Source organism: Suillus paluster, assembly GCF_016628075.1.
Source record: "Suillus paluster strain FC165 chromosome Unknown EDB91scaffold_6, whole genome shotgun sequence".
Taxonomy (NCBI): domain Eukaryota; kingdom Fungi; phylum Basidiomycota; class Agaricomycetes; order Boletales; family Suillaceae; genus Suillus; species Suillus paluster.
The window spans coordinates 1-12,799 of record NW_024537566.1 but is presented as its reverse complement, the minus strand read 5'-3'; the positions used below and the strand labels follow the sequence as shown (position 1 = coordinate 12,799).

The 12,799-nt window shown below is 46.2% G+C and overlaps 4 protein-coding genes across 4 annotated transcripts; 1 reads left to right on the top strand and 3 right to left on the bottom strand.

The window, feature by feature from the left end:
* Positions 1-731: 731 nt before the first annotated feature.
* EDB91DRAFT_1106596 (uncharacterized protein) lies at positions 732-998 on the bottom strand (the record flags this gene model as incomplete). The annotated part of the gene is made up of 1 exon (XM_041317485.1): positions 732-998. Exon 1 carries the CDS (start codon positions 953-955, stop codon positions 734-736), a length of 222 nt encoding a protein of 73 aa, XP_041181632.1. The 5' UTR covers positions 956-998.
* Positions 999-2,058: 1,060 nt separating this feature from the next.
* Positions 2,059-2,604, bottom strand: EDB91DRAFT_1045913 (uncharacterized protein; the record flags this gene model as incomplete). The annotated part of the gene is made up of 2 exons (XM_041313221.1): positions 2,059-2,472; positions 2,524-2,604. Coding segments are annotated over 2 exons (495 nt in total), but the record flags the coding sequence as incomplete, so codon positions are not given.
* Positions 2,605-4,199: 1,595 nt separating this feature from the next.
* EDB91DRAFT_1046232 (uncharacterized protein) lies at positions 4,200-5,018 on the bottom strand (the record flags this gene model as incomplete). The annotated part of the gene is made up of 2 exons (XM_041313249.1): positions 4,200-4,715; positions 4,764-5,018. The coding sequence occupies 2 exons, from the start codon at positions 5,016-5,018 to the stop codon at positions 4,200-4,202; spliced, it is 771 nt and encodes a 256-aa protein (XP_041181630.1).
* Positions 5,019-7,471: 2,453 nt separating this feature from the next.
* EDB91DRAFT_1046171 (uncharacterized protein) lies at positions 7,472-8,321 on the top strand (the record flags this gene model as incomplete). The annotated part of the gene is made up of 2 exons (XM_041313246.1): positions 7,472-7,599; positions 7,655-8,321. The coding sequence occupies 2 exons, from the start codon at positions 7,472-7,474 to the stop codon at positions 8,319-8,321; spliced, it is 795 nt and encodes a 264-aa protein (XP_041181629.1).
* Positions 8,322-12,799: the final 4,478 nt, after the last annotated feature.

Genomic DNA, 12,799 nt, shown 5'->3' with positions numbered 1-12,799 from the left:
TGTAGCATCAGCCTAGGATGTACTAGGTGCTCAAAATACAAAATCAGCTAAACATCAGTAAAAATACGACAGTATTCTGTCGTGAATGAAGATCAATCCGCGAAGGTTGTGAAGAGACCCAATGTTGCAACACACCCGCTGGAAGAATGCGTGGATCCTTGGTCGTTAGTGTGATGAGATGAAGAAGAAATGCATTCAACTTGCTCACATTTTCTGATAGAATGTTGTCGAAGCCAGTTTGTCTAGCGATAGCAGAAAAGGTGGTGTTCAGTTTCATCGTGTAGGTAAAGACATCCGCTCTCTATACGCTATGATTCACCGCCTTTGTTATGGCGCTGGATCTGTTCAACTATTCTTCACACGCAAAACTCACACACGCACAGACGTCACACACACACAAACGAGACGCACACATAATCACTCCGTCGCATACACACTCTTGTACCGTAGAAAAATTAGTACTGCACTATTAGATCTGACATGATTCGATAATCAATTTATATTGCAGACAAGGCTGCTGATGAAGGGTTCTATAAACGAATCTTTTTAAGGCCCGGCTGGTAGACGAGATGGAGCGATGAGAAGTGAGTAGGTCTCGGAGTGAAACGCACTGAGAGTCGCCAGCATTGGCAGCAAAGCCTCGAATCTTTTTAAGGCCTGGCCGGTGGACGAGACGGAGTGATGAGAAGTGAGTAGGTCTCGGAGTGATGATCAATTTATATTGCAGAGGCTGCTAATGAAGGGTTCTATAAGCGCCAATCAAGTAGAGTCCAAGGGCAAAAAAAAACGCACCGAAGCCGCCAGCATTGGCAGCAAATCCTCGGCTGGCGGACGAGAGCGAGAAAAGAAGACGGAAAGCTGCCAGTATTGGTGTCAAAAAGATGTTCGCGCTGGGTGGATCCTTGATGTAAGTGTCGATGAGGAGTGAGTAGGTCTCGGAGTAAATGATTTTCATTGTTCGAATGGACCAACTAACATTTAACGGAGAATTCGATGGAATAGGAATTAAATCATGAAATTGACTAGGCCCAGTAGGGTTAAGAACGGAGGATTCAAAGGAGCGAGGTGAATCAAAGCATGAAATTAGGATTAAGAAAGAAGGATTTAAAGGTGCGAGAAAAATTAAAGGGAACCGTAGAAGTAGTACTGTGGCTGCAATGGGATTGTGATAAGATGTTCGAGTTCTATGGAACAAAATTAAAGCCAAAGTTTAATAGAACCAATGAAGTAGTTGGTTGTCCAAGGGTTGTGCAATGGACGCAACAACGGATCATTGACATCTGGGTGGCCGCGCAATATATCTTTCAATGTGGGCTCAACTGAAACGAGAGGCTGGAAGAGTGGTCGATTAAGTATCGGCATTGTGGACACATGATTCTGAACGTTTGTAAAGACTTCTGAGTCTTGGAGGTCGATGTAGGGTTCTTCATCTTTGATTGATGGCATCATCAAATTCTGGCGTGGAGCACGTCTCAGAGGTGAGATTGACATTCCTTTCAGACTAGCTGGCAGTGTGTCGAGGCCATCATCTGCATCAGAGTTGGGACCGAACACTGTAAAATTACAGGTGTTAGATGGTCAAGTAGACAATGAAAGCGCTTAACACTTACATTTAACAGATTTCGCCACCTGGTTCTCCATTTTCGATGCGATGGGTTGACCACGAGCTGATTTAAATATGTTTTGTTAGTAGTGTTGTTTCGCATACAGTCTGAACAGTAGTACTTACTTCCACGCGATCTCTTTAAAGCTGGTTCTTGATGTGTATCACGTTCGTTGGACTGCATCAAGCGTTTTGGACGAGCTGGAGTAAGTAGTAACAGTTAAACGAATTTTAAACACAGTCACTGAGAGTGTGCACGTGAGAGCTTTAAATCCACCAACTGATCTTGGGAACATTGTATATGTCATCCAAACTATCTTCAAGTTTAAATTGATATTTGCTGTCACTATCGTCGCTGTTGTCATCATCTATATCAATAACGACCATGTCCGGATCCCAGCGTGCATAAATATGCTCAGGTACGTATGTCCGGATACCTATTGCACATACATTGATTAGAACATCCCTGATGAATTTATTAACAGCTCACTAATAAAAACATTTGTCTGTTGAAGAGGGGCATTATTTCTGCCTTTGTACCGTTCAAGATGTTTGCCGTTCGGAAATGGGTCAGGTGCGACACTCAGCCTGCGGTTCTCTTTTGAAATCAACACCCATTCAGATGCTCCATTATCTATGGCCTTCCCCTTTACATCACCTGCCTTTACAGAGTCGAGGTATCCAAAGACCTTTGGAAAAAGTCTTCGAATGTAAGCATCAACCTTGTCAAATGTCCAGTCCGGGCAAAAGCTGAAATCCACACTGTCGTTCTCAGACTGATCTCCGTCAAAGTGAGCACATCCCCGTCGTTTAAACTTTGACATCTCTGTCCTGACAGGCGGGATCGTGATCGTCAACTCTCCTCTGTCCTGTCGGTCACTGGGTAAGTTCATAGTTATTGTGTGCTTAGGCTAACATACATCAAGGTAATTGATCAAGACAGCAATGGCACCGACTTTGATCCGGATTTGTCCTTGCTTCGAAGAACTGGCCTGTCTTAAGGATATTGCCCTGCCCTAGGTAACATTGATTATTTTGGAGGCACAAAAGTCAGGCAAATTTACTCACTGTGAATTTCCGTTTTACAGGTGGGCGGAATCCTGCGATCGCCTCACCTCTCGCGGTAGCCGTCTTCTGACTGTTGGACAACACATTGAATTTGAGTTCCAGGTCTTGTCCGGCTTTCCGAGCGAGTGATTGCTTGTATATAGCTGTCACTCCAACTTGTTCTTTTGCGGTTGTGACGGGCCTTGGTGGAGTACTCCAAGTCTGATCTAGTATGGGAGGTACTGACAGCTCGGCCACTGATGCAGGCCGTTGGGGTCGAGGATGTTTGCTCTTGTGTCATGAATGTTACCAACTGCATCTAAATTTCGATTATCGAACCCTAAGTCACCTTATCCGATAAGATTAGATTAGATAGATCCCTGATAAGATAAGATGGATAACCGATTAACGATCACTATCTTTACATCATATCTATACTATATCAACGTCATCCATCTTATTCGTAACCCTAGACAACCGAACTCATCACATCCTTAGAAGTCCTACGATTAGGCAAACGGGTTACATCATAAGCATCTACATGCCTCTATGATCAAACCATAACCGAGAGTACTTTACGAGCTATCTCTCAAAGGGGCATCACCTCTTCACATCGCAAACCTTCACATCTTCACACATGACATGAGTTACCTCTGTCATTCACCGAACCCCTTACATTAGAACCTGTTGCACAGTCACAGCTAAACCCTGAACCCCTATCACAGAAGTACCGCTCATAGAGAAGCATACTCATTACCGAAAACCCTGGAGAACCCTTAGATCCGATCGTACCCGATACATCTCCAGATCCAGATCCTATCTAGATCCTTCGATCTAGATCATCAGATCCTATCTCTAATCGAGATCCTTAATTACCGCTCGAGACTTCTTGTCACAGAACTCTCTCACACCCTTCTTAATCTCCGTCTACCCTGAATAGAAGCAGTCCCTGAGAACCCTGCTTAATTACCGATACCCTTGGCCCTATGAACCCTTATCCTTTCCCCTTTCTCCTTTCTTGTAGTTGATTGGTTGATAAGACGCCCTATACCCTAGGTGCAATGTTATGACCGTATATAGTTATATCACATACCTTTCATACTCAGATAGCTCCGCCCCAATAGTAGTATATAGACTAGGTCGTAGTCAGTAGTACTCCTTAGACTTAACCTCCTCGTTTCTACATTATCGTAGGGCCTAGACGTTCCCTCTCAATATCATCCTCGCTTTACCTTCTTCAGACTGAGTCCTGTGGTGTGATCTAGACTCCAGACACCTACTAGTTAGGTTAAGGGACGCTGGTCATAACATCTTGCCGTGCAAACATTCTGCACAAAGCTCTTTTTGGCCAACTGGAAGATTCGTAGGTGCAGAGTACTCTTCGCAATCGCAAGCTACTGATTTGTTAGGGTTGCCCTTGCAATAAACTTGCTTCGACATTCCGAGTGAGATGGAAGAGAGGACTGGGACACAAACAAGCCGGCGAGGTGCAGAATTTGTATGTGGTAGGTTCCTAATTCTATTTCGAATTTTGTAAAGTACTATTGAATTAGAAAAATACATCTGCTTCAAAATGACCTAGAACGCTAGCCGCTTGAGCCCATAATGTTGAGCGAGTCCTCCAGATAGGGTCTGCTAACGATACTTCAACATAATTCTCCCTCCGTCGTCCGACTCGTAGATGTTCAGTTGTGTTTTCATCATACTCATCTTCACCCTCCTGTAAATTGTATCCCTCCGGTACAATACCATCCATGACGACCTCCTCAAGTATTTCAAAGAATGAATTTTCATCTTCTTCATTCTGAAAAGGAGTATTACCATCTGCGACCTCAACAGCGTCATGTTGGACGTCGTTTGCTTGATCCCGCTCGATGCGGCCAATAATACTATCTTCATCTGATTCATCCGACTCGTCATTTGGGTGGCCAGCACCTGTCTGATTGCGACCGTGGACCAACTCTCTGCCATGAATACCATAATAGCGCTGCAGGATTGCAGGATGTATCCCCTCAAACTCATCTTCATAGATGCCTAATGACGCCTGTCCTAGAAGGCGCATATCCTTCATGGTTGTGAGACAATAATTCTGCGGCACCGAGTATTCACTGACCTGAGGGCTTTGATCCTTGGTATCAGAACCATGAATAGGATGGGAGTTCCATTCTTGTTGAAACTGTCGGCAATCATTGTTGAGTGCATTCAAGAAGAGCGCGCTAAGGAGCCAAAGATGCCCAGGCCTGTCAACATCAAGTTTGTGAAGTCGTTCAAGCCTGGTAAAGAATGCCCGCCATCGGCGTGCAAATTGTGTGCTGACTTCAACCCACAATCGTTCAATACGAGAATTCCGTGTTGATCTATCAGGCATCGTTAGTCAAGTAAATTTCCAGGGGGCTCCACTTACGATCCCCATAAGAACGAGCCGCGATTGTGGCCATTTGTCGCAACCATGTGCGTAGCAACTTGAAGGTTCTCCCCTCCGCGATCCCCACGAACTGTCATGAATGTTCAGACTACATCTAAATTTCGATTATCAAACTCTAAGTCACCTATCCGATAAGATTAGATTAGATAAGATCCCTGATAAGATAAGATGGATAACCGATTAACGATCACTATCTTTACATCACATCTATACTACATCGACGTCATCTGTAACCCTAGACATCCGAAGTCATCACATCCTTAGAAGTCCTACGATTAGGCAACCAGGCTACATCATATGCATCTGCACGCCTCTATGATCGAACCACAACCGAGAGTCCTTATAAAGCTATCTCTCGAAGAGTCATCATCCCTTCACACCGCAGACCTTTCACTTCCCACACATGACATGTTAAGAGTTACCTCTGTCATTCACCGAACCCCTTACATAAGAACCTGTTGCACAGTCACAGCTGGAACCCTGAACCCTATCACAGAAGCGCCACTCATAGAGAAGCATGCTCATTACCGAAGACCCTGGAGAACCCCTAGATCTGATCGTACCCAATACATCTCCAGATCCTATCTCTTATCGAGATCCTTAATCACTGCTCGAGACTTCTTGTCACAGAACTCTCTCACCCTTCTTCATCTCCGCTTACCCTGAATAGAAGCAGAACCCTGAGAACCCTGCTTAATCGCCGATACCCCTATGGACCCCTTTCCCTTTCTTGTAGTTGATTGGTTGATAAGACGCCCTATACCCTAGGCGCAATGTTATGATCTTATATAGATATATCACTACCTTTCATACTCAGATATCTCCGCCTAGAGAGTAGTATATAGTTTAGGTTGTAGTCAGTAGTACTCCTTAGACTTAACCTCTTCATTCCTACCTTGTGTAGACAGAGACGTTCACTCTCAATATCATCTATTCTCTTATCCTTTGACGAGTCCTAGTGGTTGTGGGATACCTTTGCCAATCGGTGAACGTTGATCATAACACGAACACGAGATGGCATGCCATACTCATTCCTTGCGTGCATGAACAACTCCAACACCGTTGATGCGCGATTATTTGTGCTGGCCCTTAGTGCTGTTATCTGTTGAAAGTAAGGTTATTACACTTATTTTGTCGCTTTCATAAATTGATGGATTTACGGTGCAACAATACCCGTCAATGAATCCGTGAATGACAAAGCCCCACTGAATGACCTTGTGATGACCATCCATATGCCATAGTGCATTCGGTCGAGCAACTTGGTACTTTCGTCTTCTGGTAACACGTCGTTCTCTCAGCCTTTGTCCCAGCCTGTCAACTTTGTGCAGGGACCGCCAAACACGACGCTGCTGGACTCGAATACCTTGGTACCGAAGGAAGCCAACAAGGTACCGGAATCCTGACTCCGGTTTGCGTTCTTTGAAAGTCCTTACAAGTTGATCGAGATCAGTATCGCTAATCGTCATGAAGCGCTTTTCAAGACCATGTTGACAAATAAATTTCCACAAAGTGGTGCGGGACACTTGGAGGAGTTGCGCGAGATCTGGCAGCATGATGTGACGCTCGTTAGACAGGGCTTCATGGACAAATTCAAGGTTAATGTTCTTTCTCGGATGCCCTCGACGTCCCTGATGGTCCAGAGTCACAAGCTCTGGGATTATAACATTTGACTGTCCAACATTTTCCCTAGATTAAAGTGATAGCATTCAGACAGTAGAGCTTCAGGCCGGTGAGGTACTTACGCATGAAGATTTCGGCTGACATCCTTAAGCATCGCACCTGCCTCCCCCACAAGCCTAGCACATGCTAGTAGCCAGTCGTGCAGAAGCTGGTAATCGGCAGGACTTGAATCACTTTCGATCGCTTCAAGCAAAGGTAGGGCCTCTGCGGACAGTGCATCATAATGGTATGCCACTCTGGTTGGTTCCGCATCATTTGATCGAAGCATTCTAATCGCAGTGCTATAGATGTTACGGATAATACCATCTGCAGCATAGATGTTTTGTGGCCATCGATGTTCACGTTCTGGTAGGACTGGAAGATCCATAGTCAGCTACTGGCAAGATAGAGGTGACGAAGTGAAAAACTTGGTGTGGTAAGCAACATTTACGTCCTTCGTGCTTCAACTCAGACTCCAAGCCTCAAAATATTCTAGAATCTCACAGATAGTAGACCATCATGTTTGGGGCTCCAACAATGGGCAAGTCAGCTCCAAGTCTTCTCAAGTTTCGACCCCACCGTTTCTATATACTTGAGGGTACTCACATTTTCTTGGTCAGATTGTTTTGTTCGCTTGGTTTCCCTTGACAATACTAACGGTCAAAATGCAGGTCGAAAATGCGCTATTCAAGGTCCATGCAACTCAATTATCACGCTCATCCATTGCATTCGAGGAGATGTTTTCTGTTGGAAGTCAATTTCAGCCAATGGAAGGCATGGAAGGCTCGAGCGACGACTATCCAATTGTCATCCCCGAACTCAGCATGAATATGTTCGAACTTTTCCTCTCAGTTGCATACAGCAGGTGAGACAAGTTTTCAAGCTTCCACCTTTATTCTAAATGTGGGATTACTGTACAGTTGGAAACCCGAGGGTCCCACTCATGATGATGTTATCGACCTTCTTCGGTTCAGCAACAAGTTCATGAGTCAAAAAGCTCGCAATGTCGCCATTAATCACCTTCAAGAACATCGATTTCAACACAAACCATATGAACTTCTGGCACTCTGTCTTGAATTTTCAATTCAAAAGTTCTTTGTTCCCGCTTTTCGCCGTCTCATTGAATTTCGTGTCCGCGATATTCCAGGACCAGTGCGAAAGAGACTTGGGTTTGAAGTATGGAACACCTTTGTAGATTTAAAGGAGCTTCTCAACGAGCACTGCCACATTGTCGCCTGCGAGGAGCTGCCCATTATCGAGCACTCACAATACTGCACTGACAACACCACATGTTCCATTGACTGGCAGCAACTGTGGTGGAACTCAATGGCCCGTTTTCTTGTTGATGGACGCAATCCTCAAGATTTCCGTGACACTGTCGAGCACTTCCAGGAGCTTGGGTTCGAAATCGGAAGGGTGAATCCAGAGTGCTGGAAGACCCTGCTTCAAACAGTGAAGAAAGGAGCGGCATTCCATCTAGCCTTTGATCTCATTGAGGAGACAGCTCAGCAGTTGTCGGCAGCTCTGATCACAGAGCCTGGCCCAATGTTGACACGTGCAGAGTTGGATACCTTGGGGCATCAATGAATTTTATGAATGATCATAGTGCAGTACTAATTTTTCTACGGTAGTACGAGAGTGTGTATGCAACGGAGTGATTATGTGTGTGTGTCTCGTTTGTGTGTGTGTGACGTCTGTGCGTGTGTGAGTTTTGCGTGTGAAGAATAGTTGAACAGATCCAGCGCCATACTTTGTCAGTCAGCACGGAACGAGAGAGAGAGAATTTCTATATTTATATACCGCAACAAACAAGGTAAACTGTTAAGACGCGGTGCCCTGTTAGGGCTGTACTGGGGGATGTTGTAACAGGGTAAGGGGTGTAAGTATAGTACGAATAGCCAAGCGGTCCGTGTTTGAGAAGTTTCGGTGTGCGTATAAGTTCGTCCGGTGTCCAGGCTGAGTATAATATGGTACAGTTTCTCTCCTTCCTCCTCCTTCTGTGCTCTTCTCGTCTCCTCCCTCCTTCGTCACCTCCTTTCCCGCCCTCACTCAGGCTTCTATCCCTCTCCTTTCTTCCCAGTCCCCTTCTCGTTCCAGTGCGGCCTTCTTGAATGCGCTGGATTCTTCGATAAATTTCACTAATGCCTTTATGCCCTTTTCCGTACCCAAGATTTCGTTGAGTATGATGTTGTAGGATACCTCTCTTAAATGGATGCGCTGTCGCGTAAATTGCAGGCAGTCACGTAGGATGTGTTCTCGTGTTTGACGTGGTTCTCCACATGGGCAGAGGGTGGGTTCGGTGGGGACAAATGCGGCATAGTATTCTCCAATGAATCCGTGTCCTGTGCGACATTGTATAAGATGGCCATATACTTCTCGAGGAGTATGAGTGAAGTGTTGGCAAGGTTTGAGCGTTGGTGGGAGTCGATTTGCGATAGCGAAGCGTCCAGTCTGTGCTGCCACGTCTCTATTCCAACTCTCTGTCCATTTCTGCCGGATCCCTTCCTTGTTTCTTCGGCGCGCATTTGCATAGGTCAAGTGGGACGTGTCGTTACGTCCAGTGGCTTCTTTGGCGAGCTCGTCAGCACGTTCATTGCCGATGATATGGTGGTGTCCTGGGATCCATGCGATTTGGACATGGTGGAGGGGTGACGTGGTTAGGAAATCTTCGATTGAGCGTTTGATCTGTAACGCAATGTATTGTGAGGGTCCAGGTGCAGCTGCATATGCAGCCTGCACCACAGAGTTGTTATCTACAAAGAAATGTAAATGGGTCACCTGGGAGTCTTGTGCGAAACGAGTAGCTCGTGATATTGCTTGAAGGAGTGCTAGCATCTCTGCATCGTATACCTCTGCCTTAGGACCCATTCCTTCCTGGCCCCAGAAGACTTCTCTTCCTCTATGATAACCGGCCCATCCTGCTCCAGCTCTTTCCTCCTCTCCGACCGATTGTTTCGACCCATCTGAGTACACGAGAAGGTGCGTGTCCTCCATTTGTAGATTCCGAGCGGTTTGTATGTGCGCTTTGGCGGCTTCTTTCTTGCCTCCTCTTTGTTTGTCTGATATTGTTAGGCGGCCGCAGTACGTTTCCGCTGTGTTTGCCCAAGGTGGCAGTGCAAATATGTTGATGCGTTCCACGTCCGGGGATGCTTGTGTTGATAGACGGGTGAGTCTGGTCGACTTTGGTGGTTTACGGCTGCGGGGACAGTATTTGTCGGTAGGAAGAGCGGGTGGGGGATCAGCGAGGTTGAATTGTCGCCATGGTTGGTCAAGCCTCTGTAGAATTGGGTTGAATGAGGGGAGTTTGAGTAATCGAGTGGCGGCATTGTCATTTGCGTGATCGAGGAAAAGGTTAATGGGGGGGATTGACGCCTCTATTTCTAGGGCCTTTATTGGGGTGGTCCGGAAAGCGGCGCAGACATGTCTGAGGGATTTGTTTTGAATGCGGGTGAGCATATTTGCATGGGTTTTCATGCCCGTCCACCAGACAGGGCTGGCATATGTCATTACACTGCGAACACAAGCCGAGTATACAGTTCTCAGTAGTGATTGTGAGAGACCTCTCACCGTATTTGCAAGCATATGTAGTCCTTGAGCAATATTTTCGGCTTTCCCTGCCAGTTCACATACGTTTCTGCGAAAAGAGAGTTTAGGATCAAAATATATGCCGAGCCATTTGATACAGTCACGGGGGTTGATTGTCACCTGTCCTTCGTCGCTAGGCAGCAAAATAGGCGGTCGATCTGGTGCGCGACGCCATGTGAAATGGATGAGCTCGGATTTGTCGATTTCTGCCATCAGTCCAGCTTCGCGAAGCCAGTTGTTTACAACAATGAACTCCTCCCGGAGTATTGCGACATTGGTGTCTAACGATGGTCAGCACGGAAAGACGGTATAGGTAAAAGGCTTTTTTGCACGGATTCCCAACTGATATATACATATATATAGTTGACGAACATCAAGAATATCAAACGGACGGTGTCAAAACTCACAGCAGTACATACATTTATTCTCGTTCACTCGGTGGGCACATAGTCGTTCTTTGAACGATGCTGTCCTACATTCATCACTTCAAAATCGTGAATCTTACTTCCGACGTGATGGTTGTGATTCCTCTAGCCTGATCGTTAACTATTGCTCCAACTTCCCTTCAAATGTGAGTTTGAACAATATGAGAGCGTTTTCCAGACTGCGCACTGGGATAAGAACATCAGGAACTGTCGTTTCCTCCACAAGGTCAAATATTAGAATGTGATAATCGATAGCAAAATTATGCTGATGCAAGAATAATGTACACAACACATACTTGGGATTGAGGTTCCGTATGACAGCCCTGGAGTCTCTACATACAATATATAACCATTGGGTTAGTTGATAATGCAAGGCGTTGATTTTTTTGTTCTGCGTTCCTACTTCCCGTCAAGCGAAGAATGGCGAGGCTGGTTTGGCAGGGTGTGATATAAATTAACCGTCGAGAGGTATAATATGCGAAACCTCGGAGACTTGGGAAACGGAAGAACCATGAGAAGATCAGTAACACACCTGTTGGACTGGCGGAGAGTTGGTCAAGAACCTGTGACGTATTAACACGTTCTCTTGGAGCGCATGCAAGGAGCTCAACGCAGTTCCGGTTGCAGCTTTACGTGCATGTTCTCGGTATGTGAGCAAGCCATGGTCCATACGTGTACGAAGTCAACAGAGAGTCTAAGGGCTAGAGGGGGAGCAGTTTTTTACATCGGTGATCACATAATGCAGTAACATATACCCGTCTCAGACGGGCAGCCGGGCGTGACAATGTACCAATAGAGACGGGCCACCCGGTGCCGGCCCATGGCAATAATTGTACCATGTTAGACGAGTGGGCCGAGGGGGTGGAGTGTCCAAGGCAAACGGATGGGTCGGGTGTATATAGTATAGATGGTAGTATAGCAATGTACTATATAGGAAATTATGAATAGTAGTAGTGAATCCAGTGTGTGATAGATGAGTGGGCCGGAGGAATGGAGTGCAATATAGACGAGTGGGCCGGGGAACTGGGGTGTGATGGAGACGAGTGGGCCAGTAAATGAGGTGCAATGGAGACGAGTGGGCCGGTACATAAGGTGCAATGAAGACGAGGGGGCCGGAGAATAGGGTGCAATTGAGACGAGTGGGCCGGTATAGCAGGTGCAATGGAGACGGGTGGGCCGGTATAAGCAGGTGCAATGGAGACGGGTGGGCCGGTATAGCAGGTGCAATGGAGACGGGTGGGCCGGTAAAGGAGGTGCAATGAGGACGAGTCGGCCGGTGATATGGGGTGCAATGAAGACGAGTGGGCCGGTGATATGGGGTGCAATGAAGACGGGGTGGGCCGGCATTATAGGGCGCAATGGAGATGGGTGGGCCGGTGATATAGGGTGCAATGAAGACGAGTGGGGCCGGTGATATGGGGTGCAATGAAGACGGGTGGGCCGGCATGATAGGGTGCAATGGAGACGGGTGGGCCGGTATTATGGGGTGCAACAACGACCGGTATTTATGTAACCAGTTGCTCGTGGTAACATAGCACTCAATCCGGCGATTCCACCGGTGGTCTGATCATGTAAAATGGTTAAGATTTGACAAAGTTATGAGCCCTACAAGGGAAAGCCATAAATTTAGAGGATATTATGATATATTGTATCTAGACCATTGCAACCGGTATTTTTTTGACTGGTATTTACATGACCGGTTGCTTGTGGTAACATAGCACTCAATCCGGTGATTCCACCGGTGGTCTGACCATGTAACATAGTTAAGATTTGACAAAGTTAGGAGCCTTACAAGAGAAAGTCACAAAGTCAGAGGATATATCATATCTAGACCATTGTGACCCGGGATTTTTCAACCGGTAGTTATGTGACCAGTTGCTTGTGGTGACATAGCACTCAGTCCGGTGATTCCACCAGTGGCCTGACCATGTAAAATGGTTAAGATTTGACAAAGTTATGAGTCTTACAACAAGAGAAAGTGACAATTTCAGAGGATATATCATGTCTAGACCATTGTGTCCGGTATTTATGTGACCGGTTGTTTCTAGTAACAGT